Consider the following 23,419-nt stretch of genomic DNA (forward strand, 5'->3'; position numbering starts at 1 on the left):
AATATCTTGGACAATGGGCGTAGCACCGCCCACTTTTAAAAGAAGGTAATTTAAAAATTTTGCAAGCTGTAATTTGGCAGTCGTTGAAGATATCATGATGAAATTTGGCAGGAACGTTACTCTTATTGCTTGCGTACGCTTAATAAAAATTAGCAAAATCGGAGAAGGACCACGCCCACTTTAAAAAAAATTTTTTTTTTTAAGTAAAATTTTAACAAAAAATTTAATATCTTTACAGTATATAAGTAAATTATGTCAAGATTCAACTCCAGTAATGATATGGTGCAACAAAATACAAAAATAAAAGAAAATTTAAAAATGGGCGTGGCTCCGCCCTTTTTCATTTAATTTGTCTAGGATACTTTTAACGCCATAAGTCGAATAAAAATTAACCAATCCTTTTGAAATTTGGTAGGGGCATAGATTTTATGGAGCTAACTGTTTTCTGTGAAAATGGGCGAAATCGGTTGATGTCACGCCCAGTTTTTATACACAGTCGTCCGTCTGTCTTTCCGCATGGCCGCTAACACGATAACTTGAGCAAAAATCGATATATCTTTACTAAACTTAGTTCACGTACTTATCTGAACTCACTTTATCTTGGCATGAAAAATGAACGAAATCCGACTATGACCACGCCCACTTTTTCGATATCGAAAATTACGAAAAATTAAAAAAATGCCATAATTCTATACCAAAAACGAAAAAAGGGATGAAATATGGTAAGGTAATTTTGCTTTATTGGCGCGAAATATAACTTTAGAAAAAACTTTATAAAATGGTTGTGACACCTACCATATTAAGTAGAAGAAAATGAAAAAGTTCTGCAGGGCGAAATAAAAAACCCTTAAAATCTTGGCAGGTATTACATATATAAATAAATTAGCGGTATCCAACAGATGATGTTCTGGGTCACCCTGGTCCACATTTTGGTCGATATCTGGAAAACGCCTTCACATATACAACTACCACCACTCCCTTTTAAAACTCTCATTAAAACCTTTAATTTGATACCCATATCGTACAAACTCATTCTAGAGTCACCCCTGGTCCACCTGTATGGCGATATCTCGAAAAGGCGTCCACCTATAGAACTAAGCCCCACGCCCTTTTAAAAATACTCATTAACACCTTTCATTTGATACCCATATCGTATAAACAAAGTCTAGAGTCACCCCTGGTCCAGAAAGGCCCACTTCCTCTTAAAATACTCATTAACTCCTTTCGTTTGATACCCATATTGCACAAACATATTCTAAAGTCACCCCTGGTCCCCCTTTATGGCGATATCTCGAAAAGGCGAACACCTATAGAACGAAGGCCCACTCCCTTTTAAAAATACTCATTAACACCTTTCATTTGATACCCATATCGTACAAACAAAGTCTAGAGTCACCCCTAGTCCACTTTTATTGCGATACCTCGAAAATGCGTCCACCTATAAAACTAAGGCCCACTCCCTCTTAAAATACTCATTAACTCCTTTCGTTTGATACCCATATTGCACAAACGAATTCTAGAGTCACCCCTGGTCCACCTTTATGGCGATATCTCGAAAAGGGGTCCACCTATAGAACTAAGCCCCACGCCCTTTTAAAATAATCATTAACACCTTTCATTTGATACCCATATCATACAAACAAATTCTAAAGTCACCCCTGGTCCACCTTTATGGCGATATCTCGAAAAGGCGAACACCTATAGAACGAAGGCCCACTCCCTTTTAAAAATACTCATTAACACCTTTCATTTGATACCCATATCGTACAAACAAAGTCTAGAGTCACCCCTAGTCCACTTTTATTGCGATACCTCGAAAATGCGTCCACCTATAAAACTAAGTCCCACTCCCTCTTAAAAAACTCATTAACTCCTTTCGTTTGATACCCATATTGCACAAACTCATTCTAGAGTCACCCCTGGTCCACCTGTATGGCGATATCTCGAAAAGGGGTCCACCTATAGAACTAAGCCCCACGCCCTTTTAAAATAATCATTAACACCTTTCATTTGATACCCATATCATACAAACAAATTCTAAAGTCACCCCTGGTCCACCTTTATGGCGATATCTCGAAAAGGCGAACACCTATAAAACGAAGGCCCACTCCCTTTTAAAATGCTCATTAACACCTTTCATTTGATACCCATATCGTACAAACAAAGTCTAGAGTCACCCCTAGTCCACTTTTATTGCGATACCTCGAAAATGCGTCCACCTATAAAACTAAGGCCCACTCCCTCTTATAATACTCATTAACTCCTTTCGTTTGATACCCATATTGCACAAACGAATTCTAGAGTCACCCCTGGTCCACCTTTATGGCGATATCTCGAAAAGGGGTCCACCTATAGAACTAAGCCCCACGCCCTTTTAAAATAATCATTAACACCTTTCATTTGATACCCATATCATACAAACAAATTCTAAAGTCACCCCTGGTCCACCTTTATGGCGATATCTCGAAAAGGCGAACACCTATAAAACGAAGGCCCACTCCCTTTTAAAATGCTCATTAACACCTTTCATTTGATACCCATATCGTACAAACAAAGTCTAGAGTCACCCCTAGTCCACTTTTATTGCGATACCTCGAAAATGAGTCCACCTATAAAACTAAGGCCCACTCCCTCTTAAAATACTCATTAACTCCTTTCGTTTGATACCCATATTGCACAAACGAATTCTAGAGTCACCCCTGGTCCACCTTTATGGAGATATCTCGAAAAGGGGTCCACCTATAGAACTAAGGCCCACTCCCTCTTAAAATACTCATTAACTCCTTTCGTTTGATACCCATATCATACAAACAAATTCTAAAGTCACCCCTGGTCCACCTTTATGGCGATATCTCGAAAAGGCGAACACCTATAAAACGAAGGCCCACTCCCTTTTAAAATGCTCATTAACACCTTTCATTTGATACCCATATCGTACAAACGCATTCTAGAGTCACCCCTGGTCCATCTTTACGGCGATATCTCGAAAAGGCGTCCATCTATAGAACTTAGGTCCACGCCCTTTTAAAATACTCATTAATACCTTTCATTTGATACCCATATCGTACAAACGCATTCTAGAGTCAACCCTGATCCACCTTTATGGCTATATCCCTAAATGGCTTCCACCTATAGAACTATGGGCCACTCCCTCATAAAATACTCTTTAATGCCTTTCATTTGATACACATGTCATACAAACACATTCCAGGGTTTCCCTCGGTTCATTTTCCTACATGGTTATTTTCCCTTATGTTGTCACCATAGCTCTCAACTGAGTATGTAATGTTCGGTTACACCCGAACTTAACCTTCCTTACTTGTTTTATACTCAGTTGAGCAGAGCTGACAGAGTATATTAACTTTGATTGGATAACGGTTGGTTGTACAGGTATAAAGGAATCGAGATAGATATAGACTGCCATATATCAAAATCATCAGTATCGAAAAAAATTTGATTAAGACATGTCCGTCCGTCCGTTCGTCCGTCTGTCCGTTAACACGATAACTTGAGTAAATTTTGAGATATCTTGACGAAATTTGGTATGTAGGTTCCTGGGCGCTCATCTCAGATCGCTATTTAAAATGAACAATATCGGACTATAACCACGCCCACTTTTTCGATATCGAAAATTTGGAAAAATCGAAAAATTGCGATAATTCATTACCAAAGAGGGATAAAGCGATGAAACTTGGTAGGTGGGTTGAACTTATGACGCAGAATAGAAAATTAGTAAAATTTTGGACAATGGGCGTGGCATCGCCCACTTTTAAAAGAAGGTAATTTAGAAGTTTTGCAAGCTGTAATTTTGCAGTCGTTGAAGATATCATGATGAAATTTGGCAGGAACGTTACTCCTATTACTATATGTATGTTTAATAAAAACTAGCAAAATCGGAGAACGACCACACCCACTTTTAAATATATTTTTTTTAAAGTGAGATTTTTACAAAAAATTTAATATCTTTACAGTCTATAAGTAAATTATGTCAACATTCAACTCCAGTAATGATATGCTGCAACAAAATACAAAAAGAAAAGAAAATTTCAAAATGGGCGTGGCTCCGACCTTTTTCATTTGGTTTGTCTAGGATACATTTAATGCCATAAGTCGAACAAAAATTTACCAATCCTTGTGAAATTTGGTAGCGCCTTAGATTCTAGGACGATAACTGTTTTCTGTGAAAAAAGGCGAAATCGGTTGAAGCCACGCCCAGTTTTTATACACAGTCGACCGGCTGTCCTTCGGCTCGGCCGTTAACACGATAACTTGAGCAAAAATCGATATATCTTTACTAAACTCAGTTAACATAATTATCTGAACTCACTTTCTATTGGTATAAAAAATGGCCGAAATCTGACTATGACCACGCCCACTTTTTCGATATCGAAAATTACGAAAAATGAAAAAAGTGCCATAATTCTATACCAAATACGAAAAAGGGTTGATACATGGTAATTGGATTGGTTTATTGACGCAAAATATAACTTTAGAAAAAAACTTTGTAAAATGGGTGTGACACCTACCATATTAAGTAGAAGAAAATGAAAAAGTTCTGCAGGGCGAAATCAATAGCCCTTGGAATCATGGCAGGAATACTGTTCGTGGCATTATATATATAAATAAATTAGCGGTACCCGACAGATGATGTTCTGGGTCACCCTGGTCCACATTTTGGTCGATATCTCGAAAACGCCTTCACATATACAAGTACCACCACTCCCTTTTAAAATTCTTATTAATACCTTTAATTTGACACCCATATTGTACAAACATATTATAGAGTCACCCCTGGTCCACCTTTATGGCGATATATCGAAAAGGCGTCCACCTATAGAACTAAGGCCCACTCCCTTTTAAAATACTCATTATTACCTTTCGTTTGATACCCATAATGTACAAACGCATTCTAGAGTCAACCCTGGTCCACCTTTATGGCGATATTTCGAAAAGGCGTCCACCCATAGAACTAAGACCCACCCACTTTTAAAATACTAATTAACACCTTTCATTTGATACCCATATCGTACAAATTAATTCCAGAGTCACCCCTGGTTCACCTTTATGGCAATATCTCGAAAAGGTGTACACCCATAGAACTAAGACCAACTCCTTTTTAAAATACTCATTAACACCTTTTATTTGGTACCCATATCGCACAAACAAATTCTAGAGTCACCCCTGGTCCACATTTATGGCGATATCTCGAAAAGGCGTCCACCCATAGAACTAAGACCCACCCACTTTTAAAATACTCATTAACACCTTTCGTTTGATACCCTTATTGTACAAACGCATTCTAGAGTCACCCCTGGTCCACCTTTATAACGATATCCCGAAAAGGCGTCCACCTATAGAACTAAGGCCCGCTCCCTTTTAAAATACTCATTAGCACCTTTCATTTGATACCCATATCGTACAAACAAATTCTAGAGTCAGCCCTGGTCCACCTTTATGGCGATATCCCTAAATGGCGTCCATCCATGGAACTATGGCCTACTCTCTCTTAAATTACGCTTTAATACCTTCCATTTGATACACATGTCATACAAAGACATTCCAGGGTTACCCTACGTTCATTTTCCTACATGGTGATTTTCCCTTATTTTGTCTCCATAGCTTTCAACTGAGTATGTAATGTTCGGTTACATCCGAACTTAGCCGTCCTTACTTGTTGATATTTTTTTAACTTTCTATTGTTTAATCAATTATGTCTGTCTATTTTCTTGCAATGGTTTGGTGTACTGGCAGTCGTATCTTGCACGGACAATGCAAGCGAAAATAGCTGCGTTACGTACTTTCAACGAACGAATTTCAATACCTGTCCCTAAATATAATCAAGTAATGTGAGTACTGTAAACTTATTAATTCGACTTTTATAAATTTATTTTCTTTTTTGAAATAAAATAAAATAAAGTTGATAAGAAACAATGTTGCTTTGAAAAAAATAAATAAAAGCGTTTTGTTGTGATTGTTTTTGTCATCACAACGTCAACAAAATCGCAAACCATTTAGATCAGTTATAACATGCAGGGAGTAATAACAATCCTCGTGTTCCAATGACACATGCACCAGATACGGATAGAGATTTAACATGTAAATGCAACAACAATGTGATCCATATGGTTCACATTGTTGTTGCATTTGCATGTTAAATCTCTATCCGTATCTGGGTCATGTGTCATTGCAACACGAGGAATACTAACGCTAAAAATTTTTAAATATTACCAGCATCCAAATAAAGCCGCCAAGCAATCTCAATGACGAGAAAATATACTCACGTAAATTCATACATACATATACAAATATAGGTGCATATTATCAAGAGATTAAAAATTAAAAAAAAAATGTAAATAGGCACTTATACACACACACATACATACATATGTACATCCTACATAAAGTACATGTATTTATACTCAGTTGAGCAGAGCTCACAGAGTATATTAAGTTTGATTGGATAACGGTTGGTTGTACATATATAAAGGAATCGAGATAGATATAGACTTCCATATATCAAAATAATCAGGATCGAAAAAAAATTTGATTGAGCCATGTCCGTCCGTCCGTCCGTCCGTCCGTCCCCCCGTTAACACGATAACTTGAGTAAATTTTGAGGTATCTTGATGAAATTTGGTATGTAGGTTCCTGAGCACTCATCTCAGATCGCTATTTAAAATGAACTATATCGGACTATAACCACGCCCACTTTTTCGATATCGAAAATTTCGAAAAACCGAAAAAATGCGATAATTCATTGCCAAAGGCGGTTAAAGCGGTGAAACTTGGTAGATGGGTTGACGTTATGACGCAGAATAGAAAATTAGTAAGATTTTGGACAATGGGCGTGGCACCGCCCACTTTTACAAGAAGGTAATTTAAAAGTTTTGCAAGCTCTAATTTGGCAGTCGTTGAAGATATCATGATGAAATTTGGCAGGAACGTTACTACTATTACTATATATGTGCTAAATAAAAATTAGCAAAATTGGATGAAGAACACGCCCACTTTTTAAAAAAAAATTTTTTTAAATTCAAATTTTAACAAAAAATTTAATATCTTTACTGTATATAAGTAAATTAAGTCAAAATTCAACTCCAGTAATGATATGATGCAACAAAATACAAAAATAAAAGAAAATTTCAAAATGGGCGTGGCTCCGCCCATTTTCATTTAGTTTGTCTAGAATACTTTTAATGCCATAAGTCGAACAAAAATTGACCAATCCTTCTCAAATTTGGTAGGGGCATAGACTCTATGACGGTAACTGTCCTCTGTGAAAATGGGGGAAATCGGTGGAAGCCACGCCCAGTTTTTATCCACAATCCACCGTCTGTCCTTCCGCTCGGCCGTTAACACAATAACTTGAGCAAAAACCGATATATCTTTACTAAACTTAGCCCACGTACTTATCTGAACTCACTTTATCTTGGTATAAAAAATGACCGAAATCCGACCATAACCACGCCCACTTTATCGATATCGAAAATTACGAAAAATGAAAAAAATGCCATAATTCTATACCAAATACGAAAAAAGGGTTGAAACATGGTAACTGGATTGGTTTATTGACGCAAAATATAACTTTGGAAAAAACTTTGTAAAATGGGTGTGACACCTACCATATTAAGTAGAAGAAAATGAAAAAGTTCTACAAGGCGAAATCAACAGCCCTTGGAATCTTGGCAGGAATACTGTTAGTGGTATTGCATATATAAATAAATTAGCAGTACCCGACAGATGATTTTCTGGATCACCTGGTCCACATTTTGGTCGATATCGCGAGAACGCCTTCACATATACATCTAAGGGCCACTCGCTTTTAAAACCCTCATTAATACCTCTAATTTGATATCCATATCATACAAACACATTCTAGAGTCACCCCTGGCCCACCCTAATGGCGATATCTCGAAAAGGCGTCCACCTATAGACCTAATGCCCACTCCCTCTTAAAATGCTCAGTAACACCTTTCGTTTGATACCCATATCGTACAAACATTCTAGAGTCACCCCTGGCCCACCCTAATGGTGATATCTCGAAAAGGCGTCCACCTATAGACCTAATGCCCACTCCCTCTTAAAATGCTCAGTAACACCTTTCGTTTGATACCCATATCGTACAAACATTCTAGAGTCACCCCTGGCCCACCCTAATGGTGATATCTCGAAAAGGCGTCCACCTATAGACCTAATGCCCACTCCCTCTTAAAATGCTCAGTAACACCTTTCGTTTGATACCCATATCGTACAAACATTCTAGAGTCACCCTTGGTCGACCTTTATGGCGATATCTCGAAAAGGCGTCCAGCTATAGAACTAAGGATTACTCCCTTTTAAAATACTCATTACCACCTTTCATTTGATACCCATATCGTACAAACACATTCTAGAGTCACCCTGGCCCACCCTAATGGCGATATCTCGAAAAGGCGTCCACCTATAGACCTAATGCACACTCCCTCTTAAAATGCTCAGTAACACCTTTCGTTTGATACCCATATCGTACAAACACTCTAGATTCACCCCTGGCCCACCCTAATGGCGATATCTCGAAAAGGCGTCCACCTATAGACCTAATACCCACTCCCTCTTAAAATGCTCAGTAACACCATATCGTACAAACATTCTAGAGTCACCCTTGGTCCACCTTTATGGCGATATCTCGAAAAGGCGTCCACGTATAGAACTAAGGATTACTCCCTTTTAAAATACTCATTACCACCTTTCATTTGATACCCATATCGTACAAACACATTCCAGAGTCACCCCTGGCCCACCCTAATGGCGATATCTCGAAAAGGCGTCCACCTATAGACCTAATGCCCACTCCCTCTTAAAATGCTCAGTAACACCTTTCGTTTGATACCCATATCGTGCAAACATTCTAGAGTCACCCCTGGCCCACCCTAATGGCGATATCTCGAAAAGGCGTCCACCTATAGACCTAATGCCCACTCCCTCTTAAAATGCCCAGTAACACCTTTCGTTTGATACCCATATCGTACAAACACATTCTAGAGTCACCCCTGGCCCACCCTAATGACGATATCTCGAAAAGGCGTCCACCTATTAACCTCATGCCCACTCCCTCTTAAAATGCTCAGTAACACCTTTCGTTTGATACCCATATCGTACAAACATTCTAGAGTCACCCTTGGTCCACCTTTATGGCGATATCTCGAAAAGGAGTCCACCTATAGAACTAAGGATCACTCCTTTTCAAAATACTCATTAACAGTTTTCATTTGATACCCATATCGTACAACTAGAGACACCCCTGGTCCACCTTTATGGCGATATCTCGAAACGGCGTCCACCTAGGGAACTAAGGATCACTCCTTTTCAAAATACTCATTAACAGCTTTCATTTGATACCCATATCGTACAAACACATTCTAGAGTCACCCCTGGCCCACCCTAATGGCGACATTTCGAAAGGCGTCCACCTATAGACCTAATGCCCACTCCCTCTTAAAATGCTCAGTAACACCTTTCATTTGATTCCCATATCGTACAACTAGAGACACCCCTGGTCCACCTTTATGGCGATATCTCGAAACGGCGTCCACCTAGGGAACTAAGGATCACTCCTTTTCAAAATACTCATTAACAGCTTTCATTTGATACCCATATCATACAAACATATTCTAGAGTCACCCCTGGTCCACCTTTATGTCGATTTCTCGAAAAGGATTTCACCTATAGAACTAAAGCCCATTCCCTTTTAAAATACTCATTATCACCTTTCATTTGATACCCATATCGTACAAACACATTCTAGAGTCAGCCCTGGTCCACCTTTATGGCGATATCCCTAAACGGCGTGCATCCATAGAACTATGGCCTACTCTCTCTTAAAATACTCTTTAATACCTTCCATTTGATACACATGTCATACAACCACATTCCAGGGTTACCCTACATGGTGATTTTCCTTATTTTGTCTCCATAGCTCTCAACTGAGTATGTAATGTTCGGTTACACCCGAACTTAGCCTTCCTTACTTGTTTTTTTTTTAAATTTTACTAGGTGGAACAAACCAGAACAAAATTGTAACTTAAATTATGCATCATCTTCTACCTATTTAAAATGAGTTCAGAGAATTCACCAACGAATTTCTTCCTCAATAATGCAATGCAGGCTTCTAAATGCCTTAGAATTCTGCTATACTACTATCCGTATACTCACGCATCCATATTGAGGCCACCAAGCAAACCCTTACATTCGTTAACTTTTCTACTAAGATACATATTTCAACCAGTGTTGCCAGAAAAAAAATCCTTTGGGGCTAGAATTTAAAAAAAAAGAGCTAGAAAGAGCTAAATTTCTTCAAGAAAATTCAAAACCCGTTGCAAAAAGAGCTAAAAGTATATGTATATTTTTATACTCAGTTGAGCAGAGCTCACAGAGTATATTAACTTTGATTGCATAACGGTTGGTTGTACAGGTATAAAGGAATCGAGATAGATATAGACTTCCATATATCAAAATCATCAGTATCGAAAAAAAATTCGATTGAGCCATGTCCGTCCGTCCGTCCGTCGGTCCGTTAACACGATAACTTGAGTAAATTTTGAGGTATCTTGATGAAATTTGGTACGTAGGTTCCTGGGCACTCGTCTCAGATCGCTATTTAAAATGAACGATATCGGACAATAACCACGCCCACTTTTTCGATATCGAAAATTTCGAAAAATCGAAAAAGTGCGACAATTCATTACCAAATACGCATTAAGCGATGAAACTTGGTAGGTGAGTTGAGCTTATGACGCAGAATAGAAAACTAGTGAAAAATTGGACAATGGGCGTGGCACCGCCCACTTTTAAATGAAGGTATTTTAGAAGTTTTGCAAGCTGTAATTTGGCAGTCGTTGAAGATATCATGATGAAATTTGGCAGGAACGTTACTCTTATTACTTTATGTCTGCTTAATAAAAATTAGCAAAATCGGAGAACGACCACGCCCACTTTTTAAAAAATTTTTTTTTTAAATTCAAATTTTAAAAGAAAAGTTAATATCTTTACAGCATATAAGTAAATTATGCCAACATTCAACTCCAGTAATAATATGGTGCAAAAAAATACAAAAATAAAAGAAAATTTCAAAATGGGTGTGGCTTCGCACTTTTTCATTTAATTTGTCTAGGATGCTTGTAATGCCATAAGTCGAACAAAAATTAACCAATCCTTGTGAAATTTGGTAGAAGCTTAGCTTCTAGGACGATAACTGTTTTCTGTGAAAAAGGGCGAAATCGGTTGAAGCCACGCCCAGTTTTTATACACAGTCGACCGTCTGTCCTTCCGCTCGGCCGTTAACACGACAACTTGAGCAAAAATCGATATATCTTTACTAAACTCAGTTCACCGCCGAAATCCGACTATGACCACGCCCACTTTTTCGATATCGAAAATTACGAAAAATGAAAAAAATGCCATAATTATATACCAAATACGAAAAAATGGATGAAACATGGTAATTGTATTGGTCTATTGACGCAAAATATAACTCTAGAAAAAAACTTGGGAAAATGGGTGTGACACCTACCATATTAAGTAGAAGAAAATGAAAAAGTTTTGCAGGGCGAAATCAAAAGCCCTTGGAATCTTGGAAGGAATACTGTTTGTGGTATTACATATATAAATAAATTAGACAGATGAAGTTCTGGATCACCCTGGTCCACATTTTGGTCGATATCTCGAAAACGCCTTCACATATACAAGTACCACCACTCCCTTTTAAAATTCTTATTAATACCTTTAATTTGACACCCATATTTTACAAACACATTATAGAGTCACCCCTGGTCCACCTTTATGGCGATATCTCGAAAAGGCGCCCACCTATAGAACTAAGGCCCACACCCTTTTAAAATACTCATTAACACCTTTCATTTGATACCCATATCGTACACAAAAGTTCTAGAGTCACCCCTGATCCACCTTTATGGCGATATCTCGAAAAGGCATCCACCTATAGAACTAAGGCCCACTCCCTTTTAAAATACTCATTAACACCTTTCATTTGATACCCATATCGTATAAACAAATTCTAGAGTCACCCCTGGTCTACCTTTATGGAGATATCTCGAAAAGGCGTCCACCTATAGAACTAAGACCCACGCCCTTTTAAAATAGTCATTAATACCTTTCATTTGATACCCATATCGTACAAACAAATTCTAGAGTCACCTCTGGTCCACCTTTATGGCGATATCTCGAAAAGGCGTCCACCTATAGAACTAAGGCCCACACCCTTTTAAAATACTCATTAGCACCTTTCATTTGATACCCATATCGTACACAAAAGTTCTAGAGTCACCCCTGACCCCGCCTGGTCCACGTTTATGGCGATATCCCGAAAAGGCGTCCACCCATAGAACAAAGGCCCACTCCCTTTTAAAAAACTTATTAGACTTTTCGTTTGACACCCATATTGTACAAACGCATTCTAGAGTCAACCCAGGTCCACTTTTATAACGATATTCCGAAAAGGCGTCCACCTATAGAACTAAGGCCCACTCCCTTTTAAAATACTCATTAACACCTTTCATTTGATACCCATATAGTACAAACAAGTATGTAATGTTCGGTTACACCCGAACTTAGCCTTCCTTACTTGTTCAATGTAAGTTTTCACATTTATTTCAAATCAAACTTAAACAAAGTTTTAAAAAAGTACAGTTAACTCACAAAAAAAAAAGGTAAAATAGAGGTACGTGAATAGTTCATTTTATATTTTTTAACAACAAAAAATTGTTTCTTTTGTTTTGCCATATGGCGGTGAAGTATCGTGAGATATTTAAGTTTGTGTTGGGACGAGATATATATGAAGGGCCTTAGACTTCAAAATCTATGATTTGGTCCTCAGAAGATGAATTATTATTATTGCTATATTCATAAATATTTTTTGTGTTCATCAATTTTAAGAGATCTTTGTTTATTTCAAAGTCATGACAGCATTTATTCAGCCGTTTAAGACCACTTCGTATTGTCAGAAGCGAATTCAACATAACTAAATTCGTTTTGTTTCTGTGTTTGCTCTTAATTAAACTCATGTCTGAAAACGTTCTTTCAACTTCAGCATTACTTATTGGCAGCAAAAGAAATGTAAGCACAAAATCGACAAGCTCTTGAAATGGGTTTTCATTTAACGCGTTCTTAAACTCTTTAACCTCAAACCAAAAAATTAAAGTTGAAGTCTCATTTTTCCAATTTTGGAATTTTTGTATTTCTAACCTAGTTATTTCATTAGTGCTAGCCTTTTTTTTCATTTGTTAAATATGAAAATAATTGAGGTTTCACAATTCTCAATGTGTTTTCAACTGAAAAGAAATCTATTTTCTTAAGCGTTTCTATATTTTACGGCAAGCGTTGCCTTAATTGCTTTATTAATATTACGTATCTTTCTTTCAATAAATTCCTCTATACATTAATCTTCTTTTTTAATTCGTATATATTCTTCAAAGGTATAATGAAAATAAGGTACGGGAGACAAAAATTTATTATAATCTGATGTTAAAGGGTCGAAACTCCTGGAAGGTGACACTATGCTGTTGCACAAGCTGGAAGAGCAAATGTACAACCTCATGACACATAAAATATATAAAATGAAACTTCACACATAAGACACATAACAAATTTCACAATACGTATTGCCGAAATAGATTTGGAGCCAAAAAAGGGCAAACATTTTAAAAAGGGCCAAAAAAACAGCTAGGAGCTAAACCGGAATTTTTGGAGCTAAACGCAAAAAATGGGCTAGATTTAGCTCCAAAAGCACTAAAATGGCAACACTGATTTCAACGACGTACAATAAATAGTAAACATTATATAGAAACAATTATTAAGCTATCAATCGATTTTTATGAGAGGGAATGGAAGAGTTTTGATGCTGCATTTCCTAATTAAAAATTTGAATTCATTTACAGTAAATTTTATTTGGCATAAGACGCGTTGCATATAATTACGTTGTACATATGACTATCGTAGGGACACCCACCCATCGTATCAAATTACAAACAACAACAACATTACTTAGTAGCAGAAGATTTCGAAGAAAATTACAAGTCAAATTGGCTGAGAATATCACTTTGTTATTGTTTATATGGAAATAATTAGTTGATTGAAAGCATAGCTAATTAAATGCTATGATCATTATAATGTAATTTCTTTTTGTTGTATTTGTGTATGTGATGTATGTATGTATGTACCTATTCATAACACGACAGGCAACTCATTTAGAGACTTTCCCGATTATTATAATACAAGTCCCCTTAAAACAGATTTAACTTTTGTGTATTTACAAGATCTACAGTAAATGCTGAAGAAAAATTGTGTGTGCTTTCTAAGAAAGAATTTCTTTTATAATTGCTTTCGAACCATGATTCAAGCACAAGAGGTTTGCTGGCCTGACATATTTTTTGACAATTGCAGCCATTTTGCTCCCAAACCAAATTGACATCCGTTACCTTTGTTGTTTCTTTGAGATTTTTCGAAAGATATTAGTCATAGAAAAGGGAGACAATCAGTTTACAAATACCCGATAAGTACTGAACTGCATAATTCCTTAGAACAATTTTTTACATTTAATGATAAATTTATAAACTATGCCATGATCTATTAGTGGTGTGGCTGAACATTGGTAATTTTATGAAAAATACGGACAACAAGAAATGGAAAAGTTCATCGTTCAACGTCAAAAACTCGACTAGTAAATCGATACACGTAAAAATGTCATTAATAAACAAGTAAGAAAGGCTAAGTTTGTGTGTAACTGAACATTACATACTCAGCTGAGAGCTTTGGAGACAAATGTTGGAGTTGAATGTTGACGCAGTTTACTTATATACTGTAAAGATATTACATTTTTTGTTAAAATTTGACTTTTAAATTTTTTTTTAAAGTGGGCGAATTCGTCATCCGGTTTTGCTGATTTTTATTTAAAACACATATAGTAATAGGAGTAACGTTCCTGCCAAATTTCATCACGATATCTTCAACGACTGCCAAATTACAGCTTGGAAAACTTTTAAATTACCTTATTTTGAAAGTGTGCGGTGCCACGCCTATTGTCCAAAATTTTACTAATTTTCTATTCTGCGTCATAAGGTAAACTCACCTACCAAGTTTCATCGCTTTATTCGTCTTTGGTAATGAATTATCGCACTTTTTCGGTTATTCGAAATTTTCGATATCGAAAAAGTGGGGGTGGTTATAAACCAATTTCGTTTATTTTAAATAATATGAGTATCCAGGAAATTACATACCAAATTTCATTAAGATACCTCAAAATTTAGTCAAGTTATCGTGTTTACGGACAGACGGACGGACATGGCGAAATTAATTTCTTGTTTCGGCCAGATCATTTTGATATATAGAAGTCTATATATATCTCGATTAGTTTATGCCGTTACGGGGTGCCGTTATGCGAACAAAATTAATATAATCTGTCAGCTCTGCTCAGCTGAGTTTAAAAATGGGGATGCCATAACGAAATGCACTCATTGAGCATGTTAACTTATTCATTTCGTATGTTCCGAACATTGGTCTCCATTTAAGAATTTGTGGAATCGTTTTGAATATTATGTACATACATACACATATATACTTATTTGGAATATTCGAACCTCGTGAGGTAGTATCAAACGAACGTGTTCCGAATATTGTAAATTAACCCGGAACGCTTTCATGAATACTTAAATGGAAAAGAGTTTTCCGAGATGTCAGAATAAAAAGGTAAATACTGCCTCTGTAGCAGGACCGCACAAAAGCTTAACTCTTCTGTTAAAGTCACGGGGAAATATAAAGTTCTAAGACAATAAGCCATTTTCTTTCATTTTTTTGTTAGTTCATTGCGGCTGCTGACTAGAATATTACCCCATGTCGGCTGCCATTTCGAAATCGGCCTATCTCAAAATTATTTTCAACAAATTCCTTATTGCAGGATTTGTCACAAAAACGTCTTATATCAGAATTGGGTTGAAGAACGCCTTATCTCATAATGCTTTTCATTAACTCCCTCTTATGTCAAAATGCATTGAACTTATGCTCAGATAGGGAGTTTTTTAAAGAAATTTTAAGAGTGTGTCTTTAAATAAAACCTGTTGACATTTACAATTTATTATCACTACTAATATACTACTAAAGGTACTTTTCTGCTACAATTTTCGCTGAAAGGGATTGAATTATTCCCCGTTTTCCTTACTTCGTAAAAGCAACCCGTACAGATTTTTAAATTTGGGAGTGTAAAAGCTCTGTCATCATTGAAGAACAAACCTCTAGTAATTGAACCATGCTTCCAAACATTGCATAAAATTTTTAATGATGTTTGGGGGTTTTTGAAGTTTCATAATTTGTTTTGTTTAGTCAGCAGCGTTGGTCGGTTTTTGGTAGTCATTTTAGGATGACAATTTTCAGAAATTTCAGAGCTAATGGGAGATGACACCAAAGAAGAATTGTTTTTATGTACAGTGGGGGCCATATAGATAGACACCACATATTTATAGACGGTGTTCAAGAATTCAGGTTTAGTTTATAAAATGAATTGCACAACAATTCAACAAACTTCAAAAATTGTACATTAAACTTTTTAACTTTCCATTAGGAATTTTTTAGAATTTTTTTCTGGAGGGTGTTGCCATATTTCCGCATATACAGATTTTCTTCGTTCGTTGTATGAACAACACCCCTGGATAGAAAAAAATCTCTGAAATAAACAGTAGTCGATAGTGTTTTGAAACTTGCATATCATTACTACTATGTGGGACCAGGGGTACTTCTGCATGTTTTGTGTTGTGATCACCCAAATACGCGCACCTTATAGTTCGGATTCGCGTATGGCTAAAAATTTGCCGAACAATCGAGCTTTATCAGGTATTACAGTATTAACAACTTTTTATTAAATTTTTTTTGTCATTTATCGCGGGGATTGTACTAACAAATTAGCACAGGGCTAATATAAAGATTTCGTCTATTAACACAAACAAATCAGCCTTGAAATCCAGCGAAGAATCACTTTTGCGAATAAATGCTACTTTTGAGTAGGTAGGCAATTGAAAAGCAAAGTCCTCTCTCTGCAAACGAAAATTATGCTCTACAAGTCATTTATGTACCTGTCCTGCTTCATGGTGTAGAAGCATAGACCACGACAACATCAGATGCAGCGACTCTCGGAGTGTTTAAGAGAAAAGTTCTTCAAAAGATTTACGGATCTCTAAACCTTGGCGACGAGTACCGCAACAGCTTTAATAATGAGCTGTACAAGTTTTACGCTGACACCAACCCTGGCTTGATCACGTTATGTGAATAAAGGATGAAGCTACAGCCAAAAAAGTATTCTTTTCGGAAATCGCCTATGCAAGCAGATGTAGAGGGCGTCCACCACTCCGCTGGAAGAACCAGATGGAACACAATTTCAATTCCCTTGGTGTGACTTGTTGGCGCCAGTAAGCCCAATCGGCAATCGAGAGATTTTGATATATCAATTTTATCTTGTGAAACTTTGCAGCCACGGTCGTCATAGTATGCTTGCCTACCATATCGGAGATTTTAAGCGCATAAACTGGGCTGGTTAACATCATAAAATTACTTCAGAATATTAAAAATTCTCACAACGCCTTCCAGTTAAAAAAGATTTTTATTCTCTTTTTAAGTGAAATTGAAAGTATTTTGCTGTCTACTAATAACTAAAATTTTAATTATATTATAATTATTTGTTAACACATTAACACACTTACTTCAACGAATTCCACTGCATTCTCAATTTAACCAATTTCAATTTCATATCCATAAACGAAAGCATTTCCAAATCTTCAAGTTGTGAATGTGATATTTTTAAACTTATATTCACATCCGGATCAAATTTATTCGATAAGGCATTAACAATTTGATGAAATGAATCCACCTTCTCGCATGATAATTCCACATAATTATCAGCATAGATGGGCTCACAGGTACAGGGTGACAATTCAGGACGCACAGCACAATGCACCGAAGCGACATTGGTTATACTCCAAACGGCATAAACAAATGATGCCATTTTGGATGTTTTGAGTTAATTTTCAGCACTTTTATTTTATTAAATTTTATTTTTACAATTGTTAATAAAAGTCACTAATTTATGTGAGATAAAATTTTTTTGTATGTCACTATGTCGAGCATGCGTAATTCGCTGATATTTTTTTTTTATTTTTAATATTTATAATTACACGATATGCGGTTTTAAAATGTTAGTTTGTACCTTTTTTTGTTTTCTTGTTGTTTTTGCGATTTTTGTTTGATGCAATTACTATTGTTGTTGTTGCAGTCAACCCTTATCACTTTGACTTTCACGCCACTCATACAAATTTCAATACAAAACAATGCGCTGCAAAAGATTGTACAACACATACATATAGGCGCCTAAGCATGTGGTGTTACTTTACATGAATGTTTGTTTGTGTGTGTGTTGATGTGTGTGTGCCTGCCGGTTTTATACGATTATCACAGTGACTTTTTTTATCACCAAAGCTGCTGCGTTGTTGTGTAGGCGTTTTGTTTGCTTTTTGCTATTGTGTGTTCACATTCATAAATTTTTCCAAGGATATGAGGGCATCAAATGATATTTTAAGCAGGCGAACAGGCAGTTCTAATGCCCTGACTATGAGATGCCGTGGTCACTAAGGCGCAGTTATTGTTTGTTGTTGAATTTGTTTTATTTTCATGTGTGGGGATTTTTACACGTTAACGCGCAGTTTGAAGAAAAACTTTTGCCAAATTTCCGTAAATTAAGGGTTTTACCGTTTTTTTTCACATAGAATTCATTACGTACTTTTGAATGTAGATATATTAGGGAGGATCGTAAAATTTTTTTCTTCGTTTAAAATTTTCAGTCGTGCAATTTTTTTTTTACTGATTCGACAAGCCCTAGTCAGACCGAAATTGTGGTTTTAGTAGTTGATATATTTTTTAAATGGTATTTAATTTTTTTTTAATATTTCAAATATTTAAATTTTGTTATTTATTTATTTTTTTTAATTCTTCTTTAGTTAAAAGCTTTAATATGTATGTAAGTGTGTGTGCTGCTTTATAAATTCTTCTTTAGGCGCATTTCGCAATACTTAAGGCATATACAAAAACTTAAAAACATTTGACACTTGACATCTGTGCAACATTTAATGAGCTCGTATCGCTTGAAATAATCGCTTAGATTTTTTTTTTACAATTTCCTAGAAAACGCATAGTAATAAAATATATTACTTACTTTTTTATATTATTTGTTTGTAGAATTCTGTAAAAAATAATTTTTGTGTTTTATAAATGTAATTTAGTTGTAGTTTTTATATTTTTTTTTTTGTAGTAGTTTTATAATATTAAAAACTTGTTAAAACAACAAAATTTTGCTTTTTTCTTTTTTTTCTTTGAAATGGTTTATACAAATAGTTGTTTTGTGTCGTGCAGTTTTTTTTTAGTTTTTTATAAATTTTTATTCATTTTATACATTTTGTATCAAGAAATTTTTTTATCAAAATTAAAAAAAAAAGATTATGTACCTCCAGTCAACTGCGTAACATGGCATACCATTTTCGATAGATTTTTGTTTTTTTTCACCTTATCAGTTTACTTACTGTTTAATTCTTTTATTATTTCCTAATACTGGAAAACTTTCTTCATTTTCTGCTCTTCTTTATTATTATTGTTATTTTCCGATCTTTGTACTCTGTTTTACCGCTTCACAATTTAATCTTTTTCACTTTAAATACATAATTTATATATAGATTTTTTATGTATTTTAAATATACTAGTACATATAGACATTTTTGTCTTAGCCTTTGCAGTTCTGAGCTTCTACTGATATGCGCGTAACTGATCGTTACTGTTGATCTACTACACTTGGTTCACACTTCGGTCTATTTAAATATTTATTTCAATCTCAAATTGCTCCGCAATTGACGTCCGTTCACCAACATGTTCCGTTTACGACTGCTGGGAAAAAATATTTACTATGACGATGGAGGATAGTCTCGTTGTGAAGATCAGAACTGATTCTTGGATGGTTGGTTGGCACAGTGGTGGCCTTTTTTATGTCACTTACTGTGTGTGTGTGCTGTTGTGCGTATATGTGGTTTTATAGCAACGACATGCTAATTAGATGATAGTTTTGACTTTTTTTGAAAATATTATTTCTTTAATAAATGTGTAAGATCAAAACAATTGGTTCAAAATATGTATGTATGTATATCTTCGACCTCTTAACTACACTAATGAATGATATTCAGTTGAGGATTATTGGCCGCATAAGAAAGGGGTTTCCCATTTTTATGAGTTTTGATGCAAAGGAAAACATCGATGAAACTAATTTCGACTTGCCCATTCCCACACAAGATTTTGAGAAGCGCTATGAAATCATTCACACTTTATTTGAGAAATACTTGCTACAATTTTTGTCTCTCTACTGTTTATTATTTAAAATGCAGTTTTTGTTTGTGAAAACTGTTAGAAAATTACCCACGAGCTGGATAAGCAATATCACTTGCAAAGTCTGAAAGCACTCAGTGCAATAGCTAAAAAGCGAGGGACCTATCTGAGCCTTACCGAAAAAACGTCCTCGGATGTAGGAATGGACACTTGGGTTTTGCGGCGCACAAGGACAAGACGAGTTCATTGTTGACGGATATATATTCGAGGTAAGGTATGAGACTTTTTTAAAAGTCTTTCATCTTATCTGTACTGATGAGCGAGCTTTAGCCACATACGAGCGTGTCCGACAGACGTTGTACCGCTCTATATTTGTAAAGTGAATCTCCTTTCCCTCTATATCATCGAACAGACTACTACTTTATTACTTTTTCTTCATCTTCTGTTATTCCTGTCCTTCCATTATTTATTTTACATACACCCACTTCTCAGTCTAATTATCCCTCTTACTCCCACTGCTCTCCCTTCGCTCACTCTTATTGCCATTCCCACTAAATTACCTCATGTTTGGAATCTATATACCAAATATCAGGTACCCCTTTCAAAAAATTACGGAGACATTGCTAATTAAACACTCTCGCCCCTGCCCCCCACTTACATGCCCTCTTCCTTCTCCACGTGAATTACCTCATTTGTGGAGTTTTTATACTCAGCGTGCTTTGCGCACAGAGATTGGATAACGGTTGGTTGTACAGGTATAAAGGAATCGAGATAGATATAGACTTCCATATATCAAAATCATCAGTGTCGAAAAAAAAAATTGATTGGGCCATTTTCGTCCGTCCGTCTGTCCGTTAACACGACAACTTGAGTAAATAATGAGATATCTTCACCAAATTTGGTACACGAGCTTATCTGGACCCAGAATAGATTGGTATTGAATTTTTTACTTTTTATAATTTTTATATATATAACATTTTGGGAAACACAAAAACCTGATTATTTAGTAAATAATAAACCTAGAATGTTGAAATTTGACGTGTGGACTGATATTGAGACTCTTGATAACAAATTGAATTTTGTTAAATGGGCCTGGCACCGCCCACTTATGATAAACTCAAATTTACAAATATTGTTAATCATAAATCAAAAATCGTTAAACCTATCGTAAACAAAATTCGGCAGAGATATTGCCTTTACTATAAGGAATGCATTGAAGAAAAATTAACTAAATCGGTTAAGGACCACGCCCACTTTTATATAAAAGATTATTAAATGGGTCGTGGACGAATAAAAAAAGCTATATCTTTGCAAAAAAGAGCTTTATATCAATGGTATTTCATTTCCCAAGTGGATTTATAACAGTAAATAGGAAGAACTTCAAATTTTAAAGAATGGGCGTAGCACCGCTCCTTTTTAGACTAAGTAATTTTCTGTTTCAGGAGCCATAACTCGAAGAAAAATTAGCGGATCGTAATAAAGTTGGGTACAGAGATTTTCCCTATAGCATGAAATATTTTTAGAAAAACTGGACGAGATCGGTTAAAGACCACGCCCACTTTTATATAAAAGATTTTTAAAAGGTTCGTAGACGAAAATAATAAGCTATATCTTAGCGAAAAAGAGCTTTGTATCAATAGGATTTTACTTTCTAAATTGAATTATAACATTAAATTGGAAAACACTAAATTTTTTGAAAATGGGTGTGGTACCGCCCCCTTTATGACTAAGCAATTTTCTATGTTGCGGGAGCCATAACTCGAAGAAAACTTAACGGACCGTAATAAAATTGGGTTCACAAATTTTCCCTATAGTAGAAAATATTTCTAGTAAAAATGGACGGAATCGGTTAAAGACCACGGCAACTTAGATATAAAACAAGTTTAAAAGGGTCGTAGACTAGAATAATAAGCTATAACTTAGCAAAAAATAGTTTTGAATCAATGATATTTCACTTATGAAGTTTTATTGTAAGAGCAAATGGGGAGATATTTTTTTTAAACGGGCGGTGCCACGTGTTATGTACAAAAGTAATTTATCTGAAATGAAATTGAAGCTTACGAAGAGTATATAATGTTCGGTTACGCCCGAACTTAGACACCTTTACTTGTTATAACAAATACTGGATATCCCCTCAAATTATTACAGAGGCATAGCAAATTTACCACTCCCGTTTTCAATATCACTCCCGCGCCCTATACTTTTCCAACCTGAACTACCTCATATATAGAATTTATAAACAAAATGTTCTAAACATCATTAAATTAATTACCTAAATATACCGCATTTGAATGTATATTTCACTTCTACTCCGACTTCCAATCCCACTCCCACTATCACTCCGATTTCCACTCCATCTACCTCTAACACATATATGGCCTCATCTATGGAATCTCTACCTATACCAAATATTAGATACCCTCTCCAAATAATTACGGAGTTATAGGGATTTAATTTTCCTTTAACTCCCACTCTCACTCCTACTTCGACTTTCATTTCTACTCTGGTGGACATTAACATTAACCTAACTTTTTTGATGTTAAGAATTTCTTCTTCAAATATTACGGAAACAATAGATATAGCGAATTCAAATATTTCCCAGTAGGGAAATGGTACCGAATTTTTCGCTAGCCTCTATCGACTTGATCGGCTACTCGACTAAGCGACTAGTTCATTAGCCGAAAACGATAGCACACAAGTATCTTTAGTAAAGTAATGGGAAATAACGGCACACTGTTCTTTATCTCAAGATTTTGAATTCTTTTGGAAAAATGTGGCTTTTTCTAAACTTTTTTTCTTGTTCATAACTTCAGTTCAATCTAACTCGAATTAAGTTTGTAGATATTTTCTTATTTAAAAAAAAAAATTTACAATATTTTCCCATTTTTATGACCGCTACTGTATCCATAGTACGCAATATACGATTGTTGATCGCACAGCCATCGGCAGCAAAAGCATCCTCCTTCAGCCTACACAGAGGCTGCAGCTATTGTTTTTAGATAGTAATAGTTTTTTTATTGCT

The 23,419-nt window shown here is 35.7% G+C and overlaps 1 protein-coding gene across 3 annotated transcripts in view; it reads right to left on the reverse strand.

The window, feature by feature from the left end:
- Nucleotides 1-20,487, reverse strand: part of ltl (larval translucida) — an 81,976-nt gene extending 61,489 nt beyond the window's left edge. Inside the window, exons 1-2 of one of the 3 annotated variants that reach the window (XM_067757224.1) lie at nucleotides 19,608-20,487; nucleotides 17,739-19,208 (exon numbers count right to left, since the gene is read on the reverse strand). In XM_067757224.1, the coding sequence (XP_067613325.1) occupies nucleotides 17,739-18,040 (302 nt within the window). In that variant the 5' untranslated portion in view covers nucleotides 18,041-19,208; nucleotides 19,608-20,487. Of the gene's footprint in view, nucleotides 1-17,738 lie in introns of all 3 variants that reach the window. The other 2 variants (XM_067757223.1, XM_067757221.1) reach the window with 2 other exon arrangements.
- Between the last annotated feature and the right edge of the window lie 2,932 nt (nucleotides 20,488-23,419).

This window comes from Eurosta solidaginis, chromosome 5 (genome assembly GCF_040869045.1).
Source record: "Eurosta solidaginis isolate ZX-2024a chromosome 5, ASM4086904v1, whole genome shotgun sequence".
NCBI lineage: Eukaryota > Metazoa > Arthropoda > Insecta > Diptera > Tephritidae > Eurosta > Eurosta solidaginis.